Genomic DNA, 27,572 nt, shown 5'->3' with positions numbered 1-27,572 from the left:
GCACTGTCCTGCTGTGCTCCAGCAGCAGCTCGGTGTGGAGGGCAGCCCCCTCCTAATACGCAGCTGGGCCTTACCCAGCTCCGGCCTGGCAACAGGGCACCTGTCGCGGGCAAAAGCTGCCCCCGCCCTGCGGCCGGGCTCCCACCGATGGGCTTAGAGTCAGGAGACCGCCGGAGGGCCGGCCTGAGGGGGAGTGAGGAGAGCCGGGGCCCGCCGCACCTGCTCGGCCCCAGCAGAGGCCGAGACGGGACCTGAGCTGAGACGCGAGACCAACTACCCCCTCGAGGGGCGAGGGAGCGCCCCCGCCATCTTGAGGCAGGCACAGCGGACCCGCCGGCGAGGCCATTTCACGGGCTGCCCCACAGCGCGGCGGCGGTAGAGGGGGGGGATGTGGCCTGGCTCAGCTCCGCCCGCCGCCGGGCTGGTACTGGGCCGACCGCACCCTCCACCCCCTCCTAGCTCAGGTATCAGGTGAAACTGGTCGGGCGTGCGGGACAGGCGGTGGTGTCCGGAGCGCGGCGGGAGGATGGCTGGGCGCCGCGGGCTGTGCCTCCTGCTGCTGCTGCTCTGTGCGCTGCTGAGAGCCGCCGCTCCCGCAGGTGAGAGGAGAAGTGCCAGCTGCCGCCGACGGCTGCTAGAGCCGACGGCTCGGCCGGGGCCAGCCGCGGCCTCCCAGGGCTCTGCGCTGGGTTGCTCGGTGCCCCCGGGCTGCGGCGCTTCAGGTGGGGAGCGGTGCGGGGGGCACGGGCGGGCTCTCGGCGGGGCTGAACCGCGCCGAAGAGCAGGTTTCTGGGGTGGGGGAGCCCGGAGCGGACTGGGGGAGGTCGCCGCGGTGCTGAACGGGTTCGGAAAAGTCGGGCCCGCGGCTGCGGAGCTGCAGGGACCCGCGGGGGAGGGCGCTGCCCGCCGGCCTCCCCGCCAGGTGGTGGGGGGGGAGAAAGCAGCTCGACGGGCAAGCCGCCAGGCTGGGCTTCCAGCCCGCTTTGGGCTGGCGGCGCGCGGGTTGGGCGGCGGGGGCTGCCCGGCACGTCTGGGCCGGCCTCACCCGCCTCCCTGCGGCACCGGGTGGGTTCTCGGGCAGCACCTGCCGAAAAGCTGTTTGCAAACTTAAAAAAATAAAGCACTTTAGGACCGTGTTCTTGCTTTTTTCCCCCAACTCTGAAAAGTTAGGATTTATTTTTTTTCTATCCGAATTCTTATCTTTGTTAGTTTATATTATTGCTTATTGAATGTAAATGCTTTTTGAGGAAAAGAAAACCCACTTATTCATATTAGTATTTCACTAACGTAAGGTTCATGTTTCACTACCTTTTATAGTAAACCCCATTGTCACGTCTATGCATGCCTTTGCACTGTGTCCTTCAGTGTTTGTTCATACTGGACTTAAATAATAAAACTATATGCGTAAAGATTGTGTAAATATTGAAGCCAAGCATATGGTAGGTCCTATTTTCTCAACAAATAGATACTAGATGGGTGCAAAGTTTGTTGTTCAGAGTTTCTGATGTTAAGACTGCCTCTTCATATCCTAGTTATCTGACCTGGGAGAGGGCAGGGGGGATTTGGAATCAGTTTGGGGGCGGGGGAAGTAGTCTGATTAGAAGTTCTAGCTGGGTGCTCGATCTTCTGGAATAGGCAGGTGAAATGAGCTGGAAGTGTGACCCTCTCCCAACCCACTATAAGCCAGGGACCGTGATTGTAGCTGGTTTCAACCAGGCTAATGCCATTATGAGGTTGTGGTGAATCTGAGGTGCAGATCCAAAAACCAGGGTAATCTTAGCCTTAGTCCTGTGTGGGTATTACTATCATGACCTAAACTAGTTAATTTGGATACTCTGTGCTGCTCTCAGTTTTGTGTCTGCAGGGTAGGCATAATCATCTTTTAGTATGCTGTGGGTTATATCTTCTGGATAAATGGCAAAGGTGTTGAAACAGTCTTTTGTTGTGGAACGAGAGTACGTTTTCCCTATGATGCCAAGGAAGCTTTTCCCGTGGGCAGATTAGCAAATCAACTGCATTCTCAGTATGTGAGTCAGGCTGGGTGAAACTCGGCTTGGAAAAGAACTCAATTGTTATGGAAAACTGCAAGCACAGAAAGAGTAAGAAAAGGGTGTAGAAAATGCACATACCTAACAAAGGATTGGTTTCTTGGTGAGGGAGTGTTAACTGCAAAAAGAAACAGACATTGAACTGTCTCCCTATATGGGTGCCAGTTGGGCTAACAAAAGCTGCCCAGTATCTGCAGTTCGAACTTTTGAGGCTGAAACTACTTAAAGTCATCATAAAAGCAAGACTTGGTCTCTGAGATCACCCATTTAGCTTGAGTATGTCTTCAAAAATAGAACAAACCAAACCTTTAGTCACTCTTGTAATACTAAGTCCTGTCTGTGGGTCACGTGCCAGTTGATCCACTTTGTTATAGCTCTTACTGTCTTATGTCGCACTAACACTTTAGGGGTTTTGGGTGAGCATTTTTTGTTTGGTTTTGGTTTTTTTTTTTATTTCAACCCAACCTATGAACACCAGTTGCAAAGCATTGCTTTCTATCTGATCACAAAACAATCATAAGAACAAAGTGGTAGTTGCTCTACCACTTTTCTACAGTAATTTAAGTCTTTGCAATGGAATACAAATAGCACGACTGCAATTTGATAATAACAACTACTTAATGGACAGCTGCTTAACATAGCACTGTACATTATGCTTTATTACAGTATTCTGAGAACTGCTGTCAGTTTACAATAAAGGGTCTGCTTCCAAGCATCTCCGGGACCTCTCTCAGCTAAGCTATAAGCGTGCTTAGCTAATTATCATTTACATTGTCTGGTGTCTATGTAAGCTATGTTCTTCCAACTGGTTTTATGGCTTCTAATATTCACAGCTTGGGTTAGGGACCTGGGATTTCTGTATTATACAAGTAAACTTTGCAAACTTTAACAGTATTGCTGACATAATCATGTGGCTTGAAGATCTGGAGCAGAATTTGTATAAATCTACCCTGTTGTAATTATACCACATGTAGGCCAAAATGACTGTTTCACATTTGAATTAATTGTCTTTAGGACTGGTGTTTTGTTGGTATCATTAGACGTCAGTCTTCTTGCAGTCTACAGCAAAGATTTGTCCATGTCATTGTACTGGCAAAAAGTTTTCTTATACCTCAGTTTTCCAGGGAAGCATGCCTGTGCCTGGAGCTTGTCAAATCCTCGTTAAGTGGTGGTAGGGTAACTTAATTCAGAACTCTAAAGAACACCAATATATGCTATATTTCTGTACACTTCTTTAGGAGGTCACATAGTCTAGTCAGGATGCAAATGCTGTACATATGACTCTTGCAGTAATAACTTGAAAGGAACAGCTGTCTAATGTTCTACTTTCGAGAATCCTATACTGGAAAGCATGCATACTTTTGTATTTACATATTTTTTGTGAGAATTCTTTTCTTATGCTTTAAAATGTAAGGTGTAAGCATTTTTCATTCTGGAACTGTATCAAAACTATTATTTATAGAATAACAAAGGGCCCATCCTTCAACACTGTTCAGGGCTTACACAGACCTGCGTGCTCAAGAAGACTGCCATTTATACTCCAATTGGGATTTTCTGTGGCTAAAATAATACATAAATATTTATAGAAATTGAGATAACGTTAAAAATACTAGTCCCACAGACAGTCACATTCCATGTCTGTACAGTTTAGCCTGGTAGATGTCAGACTTTTTGGAACAGGGGGAGTTCATGGACAGTATCTGCTTGTGCAGTTTAACTTGTTAAAGTGAGAGGACTGTCTTGGGTTTGGAGGGAGTCTTGGGGGTTCTGGACTGAGCCATCTGAAGGCCGTCATACAAGACAGCAGTCAGGAATGGCTGGCTTGTTGATACGGCTTGGCATTCAAAGAGGCAGAGCAAAACGTGAAGTGATAGCCATCTGGTGTACAAAGCGACCATAGCTGCCAGCTTTAGCTAGGCAAAGACCTAACACTTTGAGTAGAAACTGCAGAGATTGTCTGACCATCTTGGCCATGAATTGGAAGATTCCAGATGACTAGCGCTGTTGCATCTTCATGCACAAAGTTATTCTGGTCAAGTTTCAATTCAGATACAGCGTAACACGTCTTTCTTTCCCCAGAGATCAATTGTGCATAGCTTTTGGTATTACTTTCTGACAGTTTCAGTTCTAGCTCATCTGAGGACAGCATGCTCTTTTACTGAATACCTCGTTTTCAGGCCACCTAACACTTAGTAAACTTCTACTGCGGCTGTGTTAGCCAGCTGCAAAGTTTTATGAGTCTTCCCAGCACTTGGGTAGTCTGGCACTGCCATGTGAAAGGATAATGGTGCCCTGGGAAACTTGAAGCAGTTTCTATTATAACTGTTGAGATGGTAGAAGCACATGACAGCCATTTTAACAAGACATTTTTAATATCACTGGTGATGTGGAAAAGCATTTTACTTGCTGATACAATCCTTGAATAGGGATATAAGTTGCCTTGAATAATAAAACAAAGAGAAGAAAAATTGTCATGTTTGAAAACCAGTCTTAAATTTTCTGTTGATGAGGCCCTATTTAATTCTTCAGATTATGTGAATTATGATGTGTAGTTTATTATTAAAAAGAACAAGAAGTCAGTGCTTCAGTAACAGCAATGTGTTTTTTTGTGGGTTTTTTGTTTGTTTGTTTGTTTGTTTTTAGAGAGTAGTGGAAGCAGCAGTTCAAAAGGAAGAAGTTTTGCTGGCCAGAAAGTTCCAAATACAAATAATGCCACTGAAGAATTATACAAAGTGGATGAATTTGCGGCAAAAGCCCTCACAGGAAAGCTGACTACAGTTTTTCTTCCCATTGTCTATACCATTGTCTTTATCATTGGTTTGCCAAGCAATGCCTTGGCCCTCTGGGTCTTTTTTTTCCGAACAAAGAAGAAACATCCAGCTGTGATTTATATGGTTAACTTGGCATTGGCAGACCTTCTTTTTGTTGTCTGGTTCCCACTGAAGATTGCTTACCATGTAAATGGCAATAATTGGCTATTCGGTGAAGGTCTCTGCAAAGTACTTGTTGGATTTTTCTATGGAAATATGTACTGTTCCATTCTCTTTATGACATGTCTCAGTGTGCAACGATATTGGGTTGTAGTGAACCCCATAGTGAATTCAAGAAAGAAATCTGAAATTGCCTTGGGCATCTCCCTTGCTATCTGGATACTGATTGTGTTGGGCACCATTCCATTGTATCTTGTTAATCAGACAACATACATCTCAAATCTTAACATTACTACCTGCTATGATGTATTGCCTGAAAATGTTTTGGCTCGTGACATGTTCAAATATTTCCTCTCACTTGCAATTGGACTCTTCTTAATTCCAGCTCTCCTCACTGCTGTTGCTTACATACTAATGATTAAGACTCTGAATGCTTCCATCTCAGATGTAAGCATTGGGAAGAAACGAAAAAGAGCAATCAAACTCATTATCGTTGTCCTGTCTATGTATCTCATCTGTTTTACACCTAGCAATGTGCTGCTTGTTGTGCATTATTTGCTCCTCAAAACCTACAGCCAGAGCTATCTGTATGTGTCGTACATAGTTGCACTGTGTCTTTCTACTTTGAACAGTTGTATCGATCCATTCATCTATTACTATATTTCAAAAGACTTCAGAGACAACCTTAAAAATGCTCTTCTTTGCCGAAGTGTGCGAACTACACGGAGGATGCAAGTGTCTCTCTCATCGGGCAGGTATCCCAAGAAATCAAATTCATATTCTTCAAACTCAAATGGGACCACTAAATCAACCTACTGAGTTGAATCCTAGAAAAGTGAACTTTTATAACTACTGCTGAAGGGGATATAAGTTAGTTACTTTATACAAGGGAGTCGGAAGAAACAGCTATGCTTTTAAATTACATTGAAGCCTGGATTTCAGAACTGGCAGCTGCTTACCCTATGTAGAAATTGTAAGCAGATAAATCTTCCCACTAGACTGGAAAAAAATTACGACATTTCTGATGCTCTGCAAAAATGCTGCTGACTTGGAAGTGAGTCATGGTTGAAGACATTTTTGTTCAATATTGAAGTTGTTAAAAAGCAAACTGTCACTGTAATGTTATGTAGTATTGCTAGTATATTTAATTAACAGAGAAATCTGTTTTGTTTGGCTTTAACTGTAATGTATTAAAGAGTTGAACAGATTGTGTATGTAGGACCTTGCTCTGTGTACCTGCTTACGCTGAACATTATTTGAAACCATAGAGAGAAGGAAAGGAGAATCCATTTCACCATCTTGGTGTGGGTCCAGCAATGTGACTGCTTATTATCTTTAGTATAATGTAGTTTTATATTGTTTTCCAAGTTTTCATGTTGTAAATGCTCACATGGCAGAAGCCTGTAAGGTTATCCTATTGAGTTGACAAGCTGAACTTGTTATCAGCCAGCACTGAGATAAAATGTTAGTTAACATTATACATTGTTAATTAATGCTTGCGTGTACATGATTTTAAGTGGGGCTATTTAACAAAGTTTTAATGAATAGCTATTTGATTTTTATGTAATATGCCTTGTATTTTTTAAGATACCTAAATAAGATTTTTTTTTAATAACAAATTTGAGTTGGTGCTTTCTTTTATGCTTTTAAATGGTCTTCAAAATGCCGAGTATTTCAACTTACCTGGTTTCAGGTAACAAAGATATTATTCCTAATAGTGAATTAGAAGTCTGACAACTGTAGCTGTAATGTCTATATGGGTTAAGTAAAATTTACCTAATGATGCATTTCATTATAGCAAAACTGTTCCCTTACCTTTTTAGCAGACAAATAAAACCAGACAGTTTAGAACTGCGTGGGGAATACTGAAATATAAACAAACACATTAACAAGATAGCAAACTTCAGCCCCAGTGGATTTCTAAAATATCTTAAATCCTTTTCCCTCATACAGAATGTTTGTGACAACTCAGGAGCATGGAATCACATGTACTTTTTGTCTGAAAAGCTGATGGGTATATATGTTTGGTCAAATGCATTTTTTCAAATCTTGCAGTCCTGGTAAGTTTGACCAAGTGGTACATTGAACTCGCATCCAAGTGATCTGTCTGAGACTTAGGCATAGCCAGGTCCCAGCAAACATAAGCAAATTGAAAAGCCCTCAGTGCAAAAAGTACTCTGAGACAGCTGGTGTTTATAAAGGAAATATTTCCCGTTTCAAATATGGAGAGTAAGGAAGGGCGTAGACTGAACTGTAGCAAGAATTTGAGCAATCTTGTACAGCTTAAAGGCCATAAGTATTTATATAATAAATTACTTTTTCTGTGAGCTAGTCTGTTCCTTCCCTTGTCTCGTTCTTTGGTTTCTACGTATTCCCCCTACTTTAGTAACAAGGTTTTTTTCCCCGTTTGTAATAAAGACTAAGAGGTTTGTTCTAACGTGTTTGATCTGTCATCTCATGGATTAATTAAGCTCTAGCTTTCCTTTTATCTACTGCAGTCTTGTCTACTAACTCTTAGCAGGTGCTTAACACAGAAGTAGGATGTTTTGGGGTGGTATCTCAGAGATCCAAGCTAAAATAACAACTTTATTAACAAGTATCTCATTGAGGAGCAGAGAGTTTACAGCTCTCTGTTTACAGCCACAACAGATGATGTGGAACACAAATGCTTCTCGGGCATAAGCAGTTTGCTCTTCCTGTTTCCTGACAAAAATGTGGGTAAATAATTGCTTATTTATTACTGAACTGAAGATGTAATGCCGCATCCTTACTGGAAAATAACTACGTATGTGGCCATAGTTCACTGAAAGAATTTGGGAAGAAGAGGCTTGCACCATCTTCACAAAACTGCCGTCTGAACTCTTCCCTTAGCCTGTGTGTGACAAACAGAATATGAGAATGTCCTTTATCTTGCTGAACACTCTAGTGTGCATCCTGCTCTGAATAACATGAAGGAAGGGCATCCAGTTCGTGTGATTACAGCACTGCCTGTGTTCTGCCAGGAGTCCAAGGGTTGTATGCTGTAAAGACGATGAATTGTTTGTGTCTCTATGATACCACAAAGGTACCGCTTGTGATTCATGGATCACTGTTAAATTGCTGAAAAAGAATATGCTTAATATAGCCAGTCTTTTGGGGGATGAGATTTATTTCTTGTTGTTGTTTAATCAGAAGTACAACAAATAATGCCTGCATCCATACTCTTGCTCTTTGCTCTTCCTTTCCCGTCATTGATGGGGTCACGGTTGGGTACTATGAAACAATCAATCAGACCACTCCACTGCAGCTCAAGCGAAGGGGAGTGCTGATCCCCTTGACCACTTCTCTCTTCTAGCCGCTTTCATCTGGATTGACAAAGCAGGCTGCAAGGAAGAATCATCTCTTGCCTGCAGCAGCAGTCTGCTGATGATACATGTAAGAGTTAGGTATTACTGGGGTGTTGTAAGCTTTTTGAGAAAAAGTTTTAATTAATAGAATGATTTATTTTAAAAGGAGGTTGTACTATGTGTGACAAACTTTGGAGAATACTTTTCAAGGAGCCCACAGTCGTCTACGTGAAGCTTATTTCATCAAACTATGCTCACGGGGAGCTGAAAAGATCTTTTAAGTCCAGTTTCTTTTTATAATAGCGACTACTAATGTCCTTTTTGCTTTTCCTTTGCTGTTTTAGTGACACCATCTAGGTTCGTGTCTTTAGCAGGGGGTAAGGAGGGTCATCTTCCTCTGCATCTAACTGTTGAGTGATTAGGAGGGGAAGAAGAGAACTGGTGCTGAGAATTTAATCAAGCATCCACTTGCTTTTGTGATCCATATCTTAATGCTGCAAGTGTGTCTTTGCTGCAGCCCAAGTGCAATGAAGACTAAACTACTGTGCAGGTAAAGAGGAGGAACCTTTATAAGAATTGTTTTGCTTTGTTTTTTTATTTGTCCTTGAAACAAGGACAAATTGTAGGAAATTTTTCCCATCTGTAGCCACATTGCAAACCCTCATCCTGAATTTAGTATGAATTATTTTTCTCCAATTAATAGAGCAGGTAGACCAGGCTGGTTTTTCAATAGATGTGAGTCAATTCCTTGAACTGGCAATTGTGTGCCTGTGCAGCCAGCCAGGTAGGGATGAGGCAAGAACATGTAGCCCAGGAGTAATTTGTGTGCACAGTGTCATGGTTTCACAAACAGCTCAAGCATGTGCTGCAGCTAAGAGAGGTAGACTAGTCTTTCCCCTAACCTGACTGCTCGATCACACTGTTCGCCTGTATTGTCACAAGCATTTGTGACCTTGGGGTGGATTGGATCAGGCCTGAGTTAAAGTTAAACCAGGGGGAGGGGGGAAAGTTCACTTTTGACTTGGAACAGCATTTTGCTGGTTTGCTGGATGAGCTCATGGCTCAGCACAAGGGAGAGGGTCAGACAGTCTTTCACCACAACACCAGCTTGCACTTTGCAACTACAAGGCAAGTTGAAGCACAGGAGCTGTGAATCCTCTGCCTAACCTCCTAAGCAGCAGTGAGCAAGCTTCCACCTGTGACCATAGGAATGGCACTGCTGGCTCAGATCAAGGGTCCATCCAGTTTAGCTAGGGTCTTCTGCTCACCCATGCCTTTGGAGGTCAACGAGACAGCAAAGTGTCAAGGGATGTGTCAAAAAAGAGTAGGACTGCAGCACAAGGTACCTGGCCATCATGCCAGATGCACATAATTGTGGCCAGGGAACTTTGTTGCTTTGCACCTTGTGAATGTGGCGCTGTGGGACCGTTGAAATGTGCTTTGAAGTTCAGAAAAAGAGAAAAATGAAGGCTGGGGGAGCTAAGCTTATGGGCATCTGTGAGGAAAGGTGCTGCTGAGAAGGATTAATCTGTAACTCAATGAGCATGCGTAACAGCAACAAAAAGAAGTTACAGGCAGGTAACCAGGGAGAGGTAAAAACAGTGCAGGCACATATTGTATCCCTCACAGTACTCTCCCAATATCCAGCTATTTTCAGCATGAGAGTTTCCTTAAGTCTGATTTGTCTAGTCTAATTCGTAATGCCTGTTGGGTGTCTTGTTGTAAAAATCAGCCTCGTTTTATTTGCTTCGAACCAGGATCCACTATCCTCATTTGGTGGCCCTTGGTCACTATCTGTTTTTTTCAGCCATTTACAATATTATAGGCAAGTATCATATTCCCTCTCTCTCAGCTACTTTCCAGGTTGGAGTCCTAGCCAATTTAGACCTTCCAGTACAGCCACTATTCAACGTGGGATAATCCTGTTTCCGTTCTCTTGAGACCTTCCCATTCCTGTACACGGTCACCAAGCTACACACAGTATTCAAGCCATGCATGGTACAGTGATGACTTCTGTTTGCTCCCTGTTATTTTCCCAATAGCCCCAAACTTTTAATTTATTTTTTTTCCTGCTCCTGAGCATTGAGTTGATGTTTTCATGCAGCTGCTTGTGACTACATCTGTCTCCAGAGTGGTTACAGTCATTTTGCAAGCCATAGCTGTGCATGTCAAGCTAGGATGTTTTTCTCTCATTCACCTTACTTTGCAGTTATTTATACTCAATTCATCCACCAATTCATTACTCACTCAATCTTACAAGGTTCTTCTGCAGTGCTTTGAATCTTGTCTAAGTCCTTGCTGTCTTGACCAACTCTATGTTATCAGCAAACTTCAGTTCCTCACTGCTCAGCCCTCTTCAGACCTTTTATGAGTACGCAGAACAGTACAGGTCTGGCACCACACTGGTGAGTAACTGGCATTGTGAAAACTGACATTCTTTCTGCTACCCTGTATTTCTTTCCTTGTAGTCAGTTATTTTTCCATGAGAAAATACCTCTTATTCCCTCTTATTCCATGGCTGCCTAGTTTTTTTTAAAAGCCTTTGACAGGGAATTTTGCCAAAAGCCTTTTGGAAATCCAGGTAGACTGGGTCAGCTGGTCACGCTTATCTCCACATGCATCTGGCCTCTTCCAAGAACCCCACAAGGTTGTTAAGCCCAGACTACTCTTTATAAAGTTGTGGTGGCTTTTCCCAGAAAGGTCCAAAAGTTCCTTAGCGTTATCCCTTCTAATTGCTTGGTACAGATATTGGCCTTGCAGGGCCATTATTTCCCTGGACATCTGAGAACGTTCTTTTAATGACTGATTGCAGCATTGGCTCCCAGTATTCAAGTATAATTTTGTCAAGAGGTAACACACTTCTGTTACTAATTCAGCTATTTTGTCCCTGGGTTTTCTCAGAACTCTTCAATGAATACCATCTGGGCCCACCAAGTTTAGCATTCGTTTTGTTTAACTAACTGTGGTGTGACAACTGAAGACATGTAGCTCATGTCTAGATATGTAGCTGTCCTGGGAATCGAGCAGCACACTGCCTACCTACCATAACAGCCCTGTGGGAACGAAGTTTCATTATGGATGTGTTTGATCTGTCATGGGCACTTTGGAAATGGTTAATATACAGTGTCAGTGTTAAATTCAGCATGAACACAGTGCTCAAAGCCAGCCAGGACAGTATGTGTTACCTACATTTTTTCTCAGGAGTGATAACCTGATGTAGACTTGCAGATAGACATTCTCCAGGCACTGTTCGCTGGCAGGACCAGTACAACAGGATGACTACATAGTCAGCCCTCTGTCATTTAGGCCAAAGGAGGTGGAGATGCTTCAGATAATGGAAAAAAGACTAGTGATTGTGAAGGATACATTAAGTGCTATGCACAGACACTTTGACAACTCCCTTTGATCCATCAGGACACAATGATTCAGTGCTAGCTTGCGTGACTTGGTCTTCACAGTCATTGAAGTGTGTCTCCAACCAGCTTCCCTAGTGGTCTGGATACCTCTTTGGTGGCCAGGAAAAGGGGTAAAGGTATATCTGTCTGTGTGTGCATGGAGGCAGGTAGGTTCATAGCTGCACTGGAGTTCGTAACCCACCTGGGATTACTCATGTCGTGCAAACACCAGAACAGAGCCAGCTCAGGGGTACCAAGGTCTACCTGGGATTCCGTCTGATGAAATTCTATCAGAGCCAAGCTCCAGTGTCTACACTTCAATGTAGAGGCTGCATTCCCAAATACAAAGGTAATTAAAATGTGTCCTCTCGCTTCTCTCTGGGTACCCTGCTTCCCTGTCACATAGGCTGCCAGCGGTTGAATGCTGTGTGCTACCTGTGCCGCCTTAAAGCTCACCTGGGTATTGCATTTTGCCATGGTGTAGAGTACCCACAGGAGAAAACTGGTGCAATCTCTGATCGCCAGAGCCATGTCAGCAAGAGCACTAATGTAGCTGTAACCCAGAGACTGCACCTTTGCTGGTAAAACTTGCTCCATCTGGTCTCCATGGGATTATTATGCCAGTTGTAAAGCGCACTCTTGCTGTTAAAGTTATGTCTGCATTTGGAATGCTTTACCAATGCAGTCTGCTGGTAGCACACTCATCACATGGACTCAGCCTTATTCCTTTGTGTGTTTTGAAGGTGTTAATAATATGCAGTAATGAGCATTAATGATAAGTTGTGTGATGAAGTAAGACAACAAAGTGCGGGAGGAGAATAAAAGCCTACGTTTGACCAATCTACATTTGGGAGTTAAGAGAAATGCCCCAATAACAACTCTCAGCTCTATCAGTTGGTCACCTCCAGGTACTGCAGCCCCTGTGAAGTTGTCAGTTAACGCAGACAGCTCCGTGGAAACAGTGGACAACAGGCATCTTGTCTGTATTTTATGACAGTTCAAAAAATTGACATATAGTAAGTCTTAAGGTTGACAGGATTTTAATTGCCAAACCTTGCATGCATCAAGTGACAAGTGCTCTGGCTGAGAACGGGCATGAGCTGGCACATGAGTGTATGTCTGTTGCAGTTAGCAGCTACTTTTAGTTCAGCAACTGCACTTTGGCTTTGTCCCTCCCCTTTAAGAAGCAAACTGCTGGGCATTCAGTGTTCAGCATGTTTGAGATTAAACCTTTAGTGCAGTTTATTGGATTTCCACCACCGCCACCTTTATAGCACTTGACAGCTCTCAGATGCTGGAAGGAAGTGATGCATGGACGTGACGTGGTGGGGAATGCCATCAGCATTCATGCTTGTTCTGCATTGAGTCTGGACGGTACGTACTCCTGGTGCTGTCATTTATCATCTTCCCCGGGATGAATGTCTGCAATGGGGACTGCGCTGTCATATAATCCTGTGGACCGTGGGATACAGGAAGGTAGAGCCCATTTGCCTGGGGCCTCTGTCTGTAATTGTGAGCACTTGGTAAAACTGAGTAAATTAACATGGGAAAACAAAGGACACACAGCTTCTTTGGAGCGGCTGACATACTGGATAAGAGGAAATGGAGGAAATAATTAACTTGTAGAACATAAATTAAAAAAATAAGATGCAATGGGTAGAGGAAGTTTCCTGAAAGTCCTCAGGAGTCTCCTGTGTCATGCATTTACAAAAGCCGGGAGTATATGAACAAAACACTAGAAGCAATCGATGAGTCAAAACAGCAGTGTCGGCTGGGGAGAGAACAGCATGCTCTGCTGCTCGCTGGATTTAGTGGGCAGTGACTCAGGACTAGTGCATACTTCCGGTTTGACACATCGTGACCCCTTGACATTTCACCTTCAAATCCCAGTCAGGCAAACCCATATGGCTTTCTGTGAGTGGGTGAACTGAGCAATGTCGTTCATAGTGTAAAAATACCAAGGACGAGCCCTTAGCACTAAGCCAGGATGTGTTGGAGGCAAGTGGTGCTGTATCAGGTTCAAATGAAGTTGCCAGCTTTTGGTCGAAATCGCTAATGTCTTTCCATTAACTTCAGGACTACAATTGGAAGTGCTGGAGGTCGCTGTGTTGTGGTGTTGCTATTTGTGAGTTGGGGTGGAGGGTGCTGTTGCTGTGAAGAGTGATTTGATGGTAAAATGCAATGCTAAAAGGAAATTATAGAACTGCTGTCATATTTATGAAGAGTGTTATGTGTGTTAGGCTGCTTGCCTGGAAGCTCCCTGTGTCACTACATGTGGTTAAATTGGTAGAGGCATGAATACTACAATAGCAGCCACTAAGACAATCCTCAGTAAATGTCTGAGTTGCTGCCAGACCCTGGGCAGGTAGCCGAGACTGAGAAGCCTCGCTCAACTCCCAGCATCCACTGGCATGAGCTTTTGATTAGCAGAGCCAGTGATGGAGAGGACAAAGGAGCTCTCTAAAGGTGATGGCTGGTAAAGTGTTTGTCAGGGGGTTCTTTGGTCTGATGGCCCCAAAGAGTGCAGATGGCTCTGAGTTTGCTACTGAAGGATGTAGAGCTGGCTCCAACATCGACAAAACTCAGCCCAGGGTGAGCTCTGCAGAATTAAATTCTGCAGCAGGAGACGAGAAGGGGCTGGAGAGAGGGAGAGAGAGAGTCCTCCCACAGCTGCCTTCACATTGATAACTGTGTTATGGCAGGGCATAGGCAAGCAGGTAGGGAAGGTCCTGGCTCTAGGACATGGGACAGCACGGAGTAGAGATACCTCTGGGGAAATGGCAATGCCTGATTCCGCTGCTAAGGTCACAGCTTCCACTGCCTACACCTCAAATCAAGATAGGGCTTTAGATAAGAGAGATGTCAGCAGCCCTGTTGTTTAAAGATCATTTTGTCTTCTGTCTGTGGTTTAAGTTTAAACCAATGTTTGGTACGAATACCAACCTTAGAGTTTGTCATAGGTACCCAAAGACACTGAACGAGACCTGTCAGATGTGATCAGGAAGAACAAGACCTCCACAGGGCACTGTGGACCAGGGACCATTCAGGGCAGTCACTGTAGTGTGCACGTGGCACGTATCCTATGCCAGCTAATGCGCCGTGGTGCTCATGGTGCCTTTGTGCTGGGTAGTTCATTCCCTTTTCAAAGGACAGACAGCTCCTCACAGTTAGTTCGCACTTGGGAGCAGAGTCAAGACACACATCTCTGCTTTGGCATCTAAGCATCTTATATGGATAGACAGACATCTGTGGAGGGTAGTTCAGCATATGTAACCTAGCAGCCTCCTTCCTCCCAGAGCATCCACTTCTCTACCACTTTCATGAGGAGCCAAAGCTGTTGCATTATAGTCAGAGATGCAAGCGTCTCCTTGGTTCTTGGTGTTTCCGTGGAGTAGGGCATTCACCTTGAATGCACAATCCTCACTTTTTGCATATTAACTGTCTAGCTTTAGGAGACTTGCAGTACGGGGAAATGGTACCATGTCAGCAGGCAAAGGTCACAGAGCGTGACACGGGAGCGTGGCTTCTCAGCGAAGGGGCAGAGGTACCTGTCACATACCAACCATGCTGTCTGCCCAAACTCAGGGAGATCAGTGGTATTCAGGAGCTGGCTGAGAACTCTATTCATCAGCTGGGGAAAGAATTCTATGCATAGAATCATATTTTGTTTCAATTTCTGCAAAAAAAGAGCTAATACTGTGATTAAAGGCTCCCTCTTCTGTCTATAGCCGCTATTGCACATTTTCTTTAACACACAAATGTGAAAGACTTAATCCCTGTGCTGTGTAGTTTTGTAATTCCCCATTTCAAAACAAATGTATATATCTGATGTTAGAGAAGGAGAAGGACTTAACAGATGATATTAAATATCCTCGCTAAGCTTAGGATCAGGGAAGCAGATTGCTAAAGAGAGATAACAGGGCTCCTGGAGAGTATCTTTTGAAACAGGATATTCTCCCAATTTCTTCCAGCCTTCCTCATTTTTCTAGGATCTAAACCACTGTTAAAACAAAGTCTTCCAAGCATAATCTTATCTGAACAAGAAGAGGTGTTGTCATTTATCTCCTGTAATCCCCAGGTTTCTGAAATAGCATGACATGCAGAAGTTTATTGTCAGCCATAGATGATTTCTTTCATTATTTTCACAGCCCATGTGAAGTTTGCCATCATGGAAATGGTGCTTCACCTGCAAAAGTCTGGCTGCGACTTAATGTAAGTTTACTATGGCCATTGTAGCTACAAATAACTTTGTGCTGGTGAGGGTGGTGACTCAGGCCGCTTCACAAGAGTGGACTCAAGTAAGAAATAAATTTATTTCTTAAGTAAGGAACGAATCTTCTGCACCCTTTGAACAAAGGCAGAGTCCCACTTATCCTGATTTTCACCAGCCTTTCATCTTCCTCAGTGAAGAATTGTAATACTCTTGCAAGACGCTGCAAGTGCACTTCTGTTTGGTATCAAAGGCAGGACTGAGGCTGGGATGCAGCTTTTGAGCTGCAACCCGTCATGCCAGGTGAGTCAGGAAAGCTGAGAGGGCAGGACCTGTCCCATCAGTAGGGATGCCTTGTTAGAGGAGATGGTGAGAGCATTTGCCTTTCATTTTACCACAAACTTCTCTTGACAATGAACTGAAGAATGGGGAACACCCAGACTCAGTCCCCTGACAAAAAAAATCTAGATACTTTGTCGTATCATCACTTAGGAGCTTTCCGTGGGTCAGCCACATCTGTAATTTTGGTTCTTGCAAAGTAATTGTTTGTTTGCTCTGAGTGGCATAATTTTACTTACGTAACCCTTGGAATAAAAGACATCAATGCCTGTTATACATGTTTCAATGACCACTAGAAGACACAACATGTGCATGCAATTAACAAAGGTACCGTAATTAGAGGGCTGTACAGCTAAGGCAGCAATCACTACTGATGTGATATTGGTTTCTGTGACTCTTCTGCCACAGTATGACTCCAGGAAGTCTTAACAGCCTCAGGTGTTTGAGATTTCTTCTTTCTATCTAAAAACAAGGATACTTACACTTTTGTACCGAAATGAACATGCTCAAATACCCAGCTCAGCACAATGGAAACGAGTTGGTAGCATGGTCTTGCTCCTGAGAACCTGACAGCCTTTTGTATCTGCCAGTTACACCAAGAAACAGAAATTCTCTAGAAAAAGAGAGCAGGGAAAGATGGTGATATCATCGTGTTTGGGTGGCAGTGCTTTGTATTATCAAAAGTACATCTGAAATCACATGTAATACCAGTCTCAGCATTTATGTCAGTGCATTGTCCTGCTTTCTCTGGAAATACCAAAGGGACAATGAGCTTTTAAACAACCTTTAAACAATGGCAGAAGAGTTAGTTTGGAAAAGAGTTTCTGTAAAGGTAAAATCTGATTTCACTCTAAAATCACTGCAAAAAAGGTAGAAAAATACTTGCAGAGGAAATATAAGCTTAAATTAAAAAAAATTGCACAGTGTATCAGTCACTGGCATTCTCCTTTTCATAACTCAGGGTCTTTGGTCAAGTATCTGAAAAACGAATAACAGAAATTCACATAGTTCTGATTATGAAGGAATTTCTTTTCACACAGATATGTGCCTCTTAGAAGGTACAATATAAATGTTGTTAAACTCTTAGGGATAACAAATATAGAAAGCTCACTGAAATCAGAGAGTTTGGATGCAACCTGTGCAATGTTCTGTGGCTATGAAAGGGTTTAAACACTGTTATGTGGCTCTTTGAAGTAAAGAGAAGATGCGCTGATCAAAGATGGAATACTGTTCGGCATGGCAGGGAGGAGATGAGAAGGCAGCTCTGTGAATGTAACACCAGCTCTTTCAAGGCTTTGTTATAGGGGTACTTGGAAAACGGGGTAAGAGCAATAAAACATTACTCATCCTTTTAGAAGGCAACAGAGCAGTAAATTTCTAAGGGGAATTGTGCATGATCGCTCTGTTTTCCACAGCAGACATGATGACTATTTTTAGTGGCACATAGACAAAGTAGATAATTGCTTTGTGGGCTTCCTATCTGTCAAAACTTTTACTCACCCATTTTAACTCACTTTGGTGATTTTATTCCAGTTTATTTCCAAGTTATGATGACATAGTTTAACGGTGATGTGCATTGGTTGAGTAATAGTTCTACAGTCACTTGTGTCTACTTCTCTTCCAACATCTATCTAATGTCTTTGTTTTTACGCATTAGAGGTGTTTGCTGAAACCAGTTCCATTCAGACTATTTCTGTGCATCTAACATAGCGGACTTGAAAGTGAGCTAACTGATCAGCCACAAAAAACAGGCTTCCTATAGCGTGACCGTGGGAAATGATGCACAACTTTGTAAGAGAACCTCATGCTGCAGAGTGACACCTGCTGGAGCTGAGGGAGTCCCTTCCTGCAAATGCTGGGACTGAAGGGCTGCACAAGTGTTATGCTTGGGAGGTGCGGAAATAAGGATAAAAGCAGCAAGGAGAAGTGAACCGGAGGAATCAGAACAACACTCCACGGCAAGCACTGGCAAAGGCTGGAGAATGGGTATTGCCATTGTTGCGGGACACACAAGTGCAAGTATATTCTCTGACACCATGCTAGGCTTACATCTACCCTCTCAGCATCTGACATGCCAGGTGACATAGGAGTGTGGTATAAGACAGGAGAGTGTGTGACTGGGGTGTGAGCCACGTGACCAACATGAAGCCCGTGGAGCCATCATGTTTGACACAAAGGAACACCACCACTGGCCAGCGGCTTGGACAAGGAACCTGACAGGGATGGTGAAGACAGGAGTTCCTGCTACTGCCCTGCTAAGGTAGCACAGGATGGAGGCGCCACAGCAGGGTGCTGTGTCTTGCTGATACACTTGAGTGTATCTGCATAGTGCAGTGTATTCTCAGTTTCTCCTCCAAACATGCAGCCCCAAATTCTAACTAAACTGTAAGCTGGAAAGAGGAAATTATGCCAGTTGACCTTCTCTGTTCTTCCCCCCATCTCAGATGTTCTTGGCTTGCACCTAATTTTCTTGTCTTTTAAAGACAATTAAACCAATTGCACCTTAACAACGTCTGCCTCTAGCTCTTAATTTTCATCAGCTTTTAACACTCAGGCTGGCTCCTGCTAAGCCACACTGTGCCCCTATAGTGTTGGTCCAACTCTATTTCTAATACCATCAAAAATTCACTGTTCTAGAGCAGATCCCTCAGAGCAACTGCAGCTGTAATAGCTGTGAGAACATCCAGACAGTATTGCAAGCACTTTCTGCTTTCAGAGTTTTTCTCTCCTATAACCTTGTCCTGGAAATTACTGTTTTATCTGCCTTGGACTTTTTAATGAATTTTCTCCCTATTCCAATTTTACTTGGACAGCCATTTAAACCACACAGTCTTCTAGGAAAGCAGAGACTGTTTGTCAGAACTAGTGCTGGTCCCACATTATTGTTGGGAGGTTTTTTTTCAGATAACATAAGAACACAACTGGCTTTTCATGTCAGGCAAAAGGTAGTTCTTACCTAATAACCTACTAGGAACAGTGGCTGATGCAGGTATGTAGGAAAGAGAACTAGAGTAGGGCAAGGCTGGTATTTACCCATAATACTAACCCAGTCTTCCATGATTTGTGTTTTGGAGATATCCTGATGACACAAGATTTTGTATTCAGTAGCTCTCAGTAAGTATCTCCCAGGAATTTGTCACAGCAAGCAGTTTATCAGCTTAAAAATGTTCTTCTGCTTGTTTTGAACTAGGTTTTGGTGTTGGGGGCTGGGGGTGGGTGGAGGGGTGGTGGTCCTTATTTTTATATTGAAAAAGACCATGAACAATTATTTCTTACTCATCTTCTTCATGCCACTCTCAAGCATATGGACTTCTTTCATATTCCCAGTTATGCTCTTCTGCAGACTGAGATGCCTTGCTATTTAGCTGTTTCTAACACATGAACTGTTTCTTTGCTGCTCTTCTTATCTCTTCTAATCCTGCCATACTGTTTGTAAGATGAAGGCAGGAGGACCACCATGATACTGAAGAAGTGGGCTTCGCTTGGACTTATTTAGTAGCATAAAAACACTTCTGTTCTCTGTTTCTTTCCTAATTCTGTTTGTTTTCAGATTCTTGTTGGACCAACATTTTTGCATGCAGTAACTCCAAGATCTCATTCATGAATCTTAAAGTCAACTCAAAGCTCAGAGCTGTGCACAAAAAACTGATTTTCCCCACATGACTTTGTGTTTATCTATGCTGAATTTATCTGACATTACATCACTCAGTTCCATGAGGTCCTTCTGCATTCTTCACAGCTGGTCTTTAACTTCCTCTCTCTGTATAGCTTTATATCAACAAATCATCTTTATCCCTTCATTATTCATTCTCTTTCCCAGATCACCGGTGAATATGTTGAATAGCACTGTCCCCAGGACAGATTCTTGTGGGACCCAATTGATGGTGTCAGTTCACTCATAAAACCCAAAAATTTATTTTTTATTTCCTATCTTTCAGTTAGCCATTTACAGTGTGAGTCTTTTCCTTATATCCCATGGCAACCTAGTTTCTTTAAGAGTGAGGAATGCTTTGTGGGAACGAGGTGGATATTAATCAGCGAGGTCAACCATCGTGGACTCCTTCAGTGAACGCCAGTAGATTTGTTTTATGACTCCTCTTTACTTTTCCCCAGTGTACTGTGTTCAGTCATGTTCCCACCCTTCTGTTTTTCAGGCTGGTCTCTACAACTTCAGCCAATATGGACAGCAGACTTAATGTTCAGCAGCTCTCTGGATACTGCCTGGCACCTCTCCAACATGGCATTGTACCTGCCAGGTTTCTGTGCTGTAGTCCTGATGCAGATTTCAGCCGGTGGCTCCCATTGTTCATCCACCTCAAGTTCCTCTAGAGCTCTGGGCTGGATACCATCCAGTCTTGGCTTGTTGCAGCTTGTTTTGAGGCTCTGCCCGATAACATCTTCTACCTACAGTTCAGTCTGAGACAAATCCTTCAGCATGACCCTTTCTCTGTCTTGTGGGAACCTCTCCAAGCTCCACCATAGTGAAAACACATGCAAAATATTGATTTATGTTTTCTGTTACAGCCCTATCTTCTTTAAGCACGCCTGTACCCCGACCATCTACTGGCCCTTAGTGCCCTCTTCAGGCTTCTTGATCCCATTGCATTTGGACAAGAATTTGTGGCTATTTGCAGATTGCTCCTGTAACAGCTTTGGATGAGGTTGCATTACTCTGGTCTTTTCTTCCGTTTAGCCCCCAAGCAGTGGCATTGGCTTTAAGTGCTTCTGAACTTGCTTTTTACTACAGCAGTTGGTAAGTTTGGGGTGCATTATTAAGGACAATTAGTGCAATATATGGACTGAATTCAGCAAAGTGTGTACGTAAATCTCATTGTTCTAACACTAACCTGTGTTAAACACTTAAATTCTCTGCAGAGTTTATAGCTGTAGCTAACAAGCTGGGGGCAACGGGTATTTCTTCTTTCTGTAATTTTTAATTATATTACTTCTCATTTGGCTTGTTGCTGCTAATGCAGACCTTTATGTGGAGCTTGCTGTAAGTAATCCAGTGGTGAAACATCTACAGGTGTCCTGGAGCAGTCAGGTGGGAGTCTGTCTTCCTTGGGCCCTGCAGCTTTGGTAGTCATCGCTAGCATGAGCTCTGGAAGCAGCAGTTCTTCAGCAGGACACTAAGGGGCAGCCCCAGACCAAAATAAGCTTTCCTCATTTTTTTATATACATACAAACTAAGAGAAAACTTTATTTGCCTCATTTTTTCTATATTGATTTAACACCATCAGTGCCCAGGAATATTGAATCAAGTCGGTCTGGAGTGGGTTTTTGTCATTGCATCTTTTGGTAGTTATTTATTTCAGCACTGGTGATAAGGAAGGTGAGTTTATTTGCCGGTTATCTCAAGATGGGCCCACTTGAGCACATGGTTCACAGACAGAGCAGACAGGGTGGAAAAGACGGAGTGAGCTCTGCATTTGCGGCCTTGGTGGCCACCTGCACATCATGGCATGGCCAAGCATATGTACAAGCATATAGTTGTACGAGCCAGGGGCCTTTGCTGCTTGGAGACGCTACTTACTATCAGAGAGCTAGTCACACCAGTCCTAGGAAACCCATTCCCAAAGTAATAGCTGCTGTGTGGATAGCCACAGACCATGAAGGAGGATCTGAGGCAGGAGTCACTTAACAGCTCATCCAGGACCAGGCAAAAGACACGGACAGTTTTCCTAACACTACAACCTGTTAGGTGACATGGCCACCGACCTGTGATGCAGGATCACTCCCTGCAAGGAGGGGTTTCAATAGTTATGAAGCATAACCTGAACCTAGCTGCAAAAACCTCGTGGAAGGAACTGGAAGTTGAAGTGAATTAGAAAAAAAGGCTGCTGCATGTTGATAAGAGTTCAAATCAGGAAGAAACGTGACTCAGTCAGAACCAGCGTGTCTCAAAAGGGTGGATTTACCTTATTGATTGGTGGATTTAACACAAAGAGAATTACTGTCTTGGCTTTGTTCAGAAAGTGATGTATTGCCAAATACTAGCTGTAACATGAGCTACCAAAGCCAGCTGGCGCTGGGTGCTTGTTCTCTGGTTACTGCTGGGGGCGGTGTGGGGGTTGGGGGGGAGCTCCTCTGTAACAGGACCCCCTGCCCCTACCTGAGGCAGAGCTGGCTCCAACTCTCTGTCTACACCAGCGTATTTTACACTGTTTTGGTACCTTTCCTTGGTTTGGATAGACTGCATTATAGTAATAAATGGCTTGGATGATACACGGCTGGATGGATACATCTGCTTCAGAGGCTTATGAGGAAGATAGGATTGTATAGCTAGAATATCACTTGAAAACTCTGGATTAGGTTTAATGACAGCTTTTTAGGCTATTTTCCAGATAATAATACATTCCTATACAACCTGAAGTTGCTTTCACAGGCTAGTAATGGGTGGTTGCTCACAGGGAGAGGAAATGGTGGCTGATCTTCTGGGAGAAGGAGAAGGGAGCAGTAGATGGTAACCCAAATCAGTGCCTCAAGTACAGACAATGCTCGGATTTCTGTCCTAAACAAGTATCACAAGAGAAATGACCACTATGGAAACAAGCAGAGTTCAACGATCTGGACATTTCAATTAGAAGTCATTTACATATTTGGAAAAGAAGTGTACAATCTTGTCCCAAACAGGATTCATCAGAGAATGAGATCAGGATACACTTCATTTGGGCAGCCCTTGAAGTGTAACCCATTAAAAAAGATACCAACAGAGTAAACTACGAAATTTAGGTGGTAAAAGCTATTAGCAAGAGCTTTAATAGCTCTTTGCTATTCTGCTGCCTGTGGGATCACAGCAGTTAAAACAGTCTTGAAGATGTGAACCAGAACCTGCGGGGAAGGGAAACATGCCTGATGTAAAGGGATAAATCAATCAACTGCCAAGATATGGAAATAAAACACAAATGAAAAGGCTAACAATCCTAACAATGTAAAAATGTTCATTATAATTTAACAAGAAATACTGTTTCAAATGTAAGTGTCTTATAAACCTTTTAGTCTATATTAATAAACTCTTTAGTCTAATCTAGGCTCTAACCTATTGTAAGCTTTTTAGTGCATTGTATATCTGTCCATCTGAGACTTGCAGTGCTCCCTGTTGCTTCCCATCACACCTTTTGCCACTTCAGGGGTACAACATTGATTGAAAACACGTGCATCCCAAGAACAGTGTGAGTTTGGGAAAAATAAATAATGACAGGATGTGGGTGGGAGGCTGACTTGCCTTTCCCAGCGCAATAATTATTTGTGAGAAAATATTCCCCACGTGCATTCTGGCAAATGTTGAAAACCAGATGCCCTAAGTATGAGATCCTCCCACTTAAGCTGAGCAGTATTTTACTGTGGCTTAGACTGTCACTTTATAGGCTGCTCTGGCTTAAAGGCATCCTGCGTTATGTTGTCTGAAGAAGAGACCAAGGAAAAATCTTGGTGAAGAAGCCAAAGATTCTCCTTCCCAGCTGTGGAGGAAGGAGGTTGCTGACCTATGTCAAGGGCTGACTGCTTTCACACACGGCAGAACTCTGCTGAGTTTTTTGAGGAGCAGAGACCAGCAATAAAATTTTCTTCCAGTGGTCTGACTGCCCCATCTCCTTGTAGGAGGGGAGGTGCAGTCCCATAGAACCTCCCAGCTGGGAGTACCTCTACATTACCCCAAGTAAAATTGAAGGAATCAGTCATAGCTGGTTGGATCCTTTCTCAGGTTTGCAGGGGAACTGTGTCCAGTTCTGGGCTCCCCGGTTCAAGAAGGACAGGGAACTGCTAGAGAGGGTGCAGCAAAGGGCTACCAAGATGATTAGGGGACAGAACACCTCTCTTATGAAGAAAGGCTGAAGTATTTGGGTCTCTTCAGACTGGAAAAAAGTTGGCTGAGGGGGCACCTTATCAACACTTATAAATACTTCAAGGGTGGGTGTCAGGAGGATGGGGCCAGGCTCTTTTCAGTGGTGCCCAGCAATAGGACAAGGGATAACGGGCACAAACTTGAGCATAGGAAGTTCCACCTAAACATGACGAGGAACTTCTTTCCTTTGAGGGTGGCAGAGCACTGGAACAGGCTGCCCAGAGAGGTGGTGGAGTCTCCGTCTCTGGAGACGTTCAGAACCCACCTGGACGCGTTCCTGTGCAACCTGCTCAAGGTGACGCTGCTCTGGCAGGGGGGTTGGACTAGATGATCTCCAGAGGTCCCTTCCAACCCTATGATTCTATGATTCTATGAACCGCTGCCTCTCTCAGCAGCCTGTCGTGAAATCAGATGGGTGACTCATTCTGTAAGCCTAGCATCTATTACCACTTCAGCAAAGATAGCAGAATTCAGCCCTATGGAGTATTTGTGCCATGCCAGGTGAAAAATCTGCCCTTCTGCTTCTGACATCCATTGATTTTGCAGTGCACACTTTAATATTGAAATACTCATTAGGAGAAGGGCACAGCTGGAGCAGTCTGCGAGGGGCAATCATGTAACCTGAAGAGGACACTAAAATATGGAACTAGATTGTGCAAGTCAGGGGACAGCCTGCTTTCAAGTGTATTTTTGAGTTTGAGTGAGGACCCAAGACTATTTGAAGGGAATTTATAAAGTCAACAAAGTCAAACTCCTTGTGACAGTGCTAAGTGGTACAAAAAGGGCTAATGGCCACAAAGGCAGCTTGGGATGCTCAGACTGGATATGAGGGTAAACATCTTCCCTAGGGAGGTAGTGCAGCAGCACTACAGCAGATTACCCAAGAACTTGTGAAATCTCCATCCTTGGAGGTTTTTAAAGTTTAACTAGAAAAAGCTATGGCTGACCTGGTCTGGCACTGGCGATCATCCCACTTTGAGGAAGAGGTGCCTTCCCACCAACACTGCCATGATTTGGCAGGTTGTGACAGATAAGTTTGGTCATGAATGAGGAAGGCACCGGTCTTCACCGTGTCTACAGTCATGCTGCAGTCCTGTTCCTGCTGTCAAACACATGTCTGGTGCTGTTCCTGTGTTTAGCCTGGTGGAAACCAGCGTGCAGGGGAGGATTGACAGGGGAATGGTGGCTGTTGACACGGAGTTGAGTCTTGCCTGATACAAAAATGCTCACAGCCAGTGTCGACTTTAGTTGTCTTCAATGCCTATTAGATAACATGTAAAACCAGATGGTGCTGGAGTCTTGCATGAAGGATTAAAAACAGTTGATTGATAATCATGAATTTTGAGTAGCCTCTGGGACCTCCCCTCACAGGAGTTAGATCTCTGCTGCCACTGGAGCCACTGGCAGGACCTCACTAGCCAGGCAGGAAAGGGATGGACACAGCAAATTGAATGGACCTCTTAACAAAAAAGCTCAGTGCAACCGTTCCCTGTGTACATGTAATACACTCACATGGAATAGAGAGTTTCTTACACAATTATCTGGAGTGAAAACAGCTATTGAAAGAGACTGCACAGATTATATCACTGTATAAATTATTGAGCTGATGTCCTGGAGATGACAGAGGAAACCCTTCTTTCTTCTGTCCTGAGGATGGCAGCTCTGAGAGTTTATACCTGCTTCCTGGAAGTTGTACCTCCTGTTACCTTAGATAATGAATTTGCAATATTCATCAGCCAGAAGATCAGTGTAATATATAGACAACAGAAGGATTTTATACTTATGCATTGACTCAGACGTGCTTTTTTTTTGTTGTGGGTGAAATTGTTGAATAAATGTCAAAAAAAACCCAAAACAGCCAGTGTTTTGGTGTTGGTCTGGTTGATATTTCTAAACAATAGTTACAAGCACCACAGGCAAGGCATAGCCCTGCATGGCTGTAGCTACGTAAGAGACCACATGCTTTTTCTTAGAATCAGAAAAGACACAGAGAATGGCCAGGATGTGATTGGGAGAACTCTGCTGTGCCTGATATCACCCATGTTTTTCTCTCACGTCCTGCATACGGTCCAGCTAGATCCCTGTGCTTGCTGGGGCACAGGGACTCCCTTTGTACAAAACCGGGCACCCATTAGCTGTGCCCAAATACAGAAGAGGTATGGAAAGCAGCTCTCCTCCCCAACTCTCCTCTGACTCCAGGAGGGATTAGGTTCCTCTTGTTGCATATCAACATTTCCAGGCTGGTTTCCACCTGGGCCTTTTCTAAAATATACCCGAGCACTCATGATTGCAGTGGTGGAAGGTGAGGGCATACACCCTACATGCAGTATTGTGCGTGTCCACAGGGACCGCTAACCAGAAGACCCTGCCTACTGTTTCGGAAACCACGCTTTACACACAGTCACCTCCCATACTGCTGGGATGCAGCATTTTTATGTGCCCCCCACTTCCCTCCCCCTTCTCCCAGAGGCACAGCCACGACCCCTCAGGTTGTGAAGCCTCGTGACAACGTCACAGATGGAAGAAGCATCATGTCTGGAGGCAAAGGAGGCCGGTAGAGGTGTGGGCTGAGATCTACTGTGGCACTCAAAATTACAAGTGCCTGGAGGCTTTCAGAGCTAAAAACAATGCCCATCTCATTCTCTTTCCCCCTGGCTGGAATAAACAAGAGAAGGAGCTGCAGCTGTGTGCCCTCTTGCTGTTTATCTGCCCAGTTGCGCTCGCTGGACTTGCGTGTGCAGCAGGTAGAAGGCTTTATTGATAGAAAGCAAGCCCAAAGCAAGCAGTTTTCCATTCCATGTGGCTGTCATGAAAACTGTGGTTATTTGCTAGTTTGGGTGGTAAGTAGGCCCTACCATGGTGAAGCTGCTGTTTCTTGCGTCCCCCAGCCATTGCCCCTGGGGGTGGCAAGTCCCTGGGATTGGGGCAGGGGAAGCTCTCCAGGGGGAAGATCACCTATTAAAAGAGAGATGCTGAACTGCATCAGTCTTGTACAGGACTGATAAAAATGAAGCCAAGCCTGTTGATCAGTGTACACTGTAATTTCAGGCACACCTTCCCTGAAACTGGTTTCCTTGTTTGCTCCTGAAGACCCACAGACTACAGCAAGAATTTCATTCAGCAAGAGCAGACGTTTCAGGCTTACGGAGACATCTGGCAATAAAAGTAGGTATCTCAAGGGATTTGTGGCAAACTCACTTACAAACCCACCCTAAGTACCGAAGTATCTTTGAACACTGGTTGCCAGTGCCGAGGCATTTAGACTCTCAGCTGTAAAAGTGCAGAGAGACAGATTAGAAAGAGTTCTTTTGAAAATGGGGGGAAATTGCTTTATACTGACTTAGTGATTGTTAGCATTTTCTAATTTTCACCTTCAGCCCCCCAGATGGACATGTTAGTGAAAAGTCAAATGATAAAAAGTATCTCATATGTTCCACACGCAGCCCTCTGCTCTGCCTAGTGAATATTTTAGTGACCCATT

The 27,572-nt window shown here is 43.9% G+C and overlaps 1 protein-coding gene across 1 annotated transcript; it reads left to right on the top strand.

Moving 5' to 3' along the window:
* The first annotated feature begins 452 nt into the window (after positions 1–452).
* Positions 453–6,587, top strand: F2RL1 (F2R like trypsin receptor 1). The gene is made up of 2 exons (XM_074569568.1): positions 453–599; positions 4,692–6,587. Exons 1-2 carry the CDS (start codon positions 527–529, stop codon positions 5,795–5,797), a joined length of 1,179 nt encoding a protein of 392 aa, XP_074425669.1. The 5' UTR covers positions 453–526; the 3' UTR covers positions 5,798–6,587.
* Positions 6,588–27,572: the final 20,985 nt, after the last annotated feature.

Source organism: Larus michahellis, chromosome Z (assembly GCF_964199755.1).
Source record: "Larus michahellis chromosome Z, bLarMic1.1, whole genome shotgun sequence".
In the NCBI taxonomy this organism is placed as follows: Eukaryota; Metazoa; Chordata; class Aves; order Charadriiformes; family Laridae; genus Larus; species Larus michahellis.
This window is presented reverse-complemented; position numbering and strand designations above follow the sequence as displayed.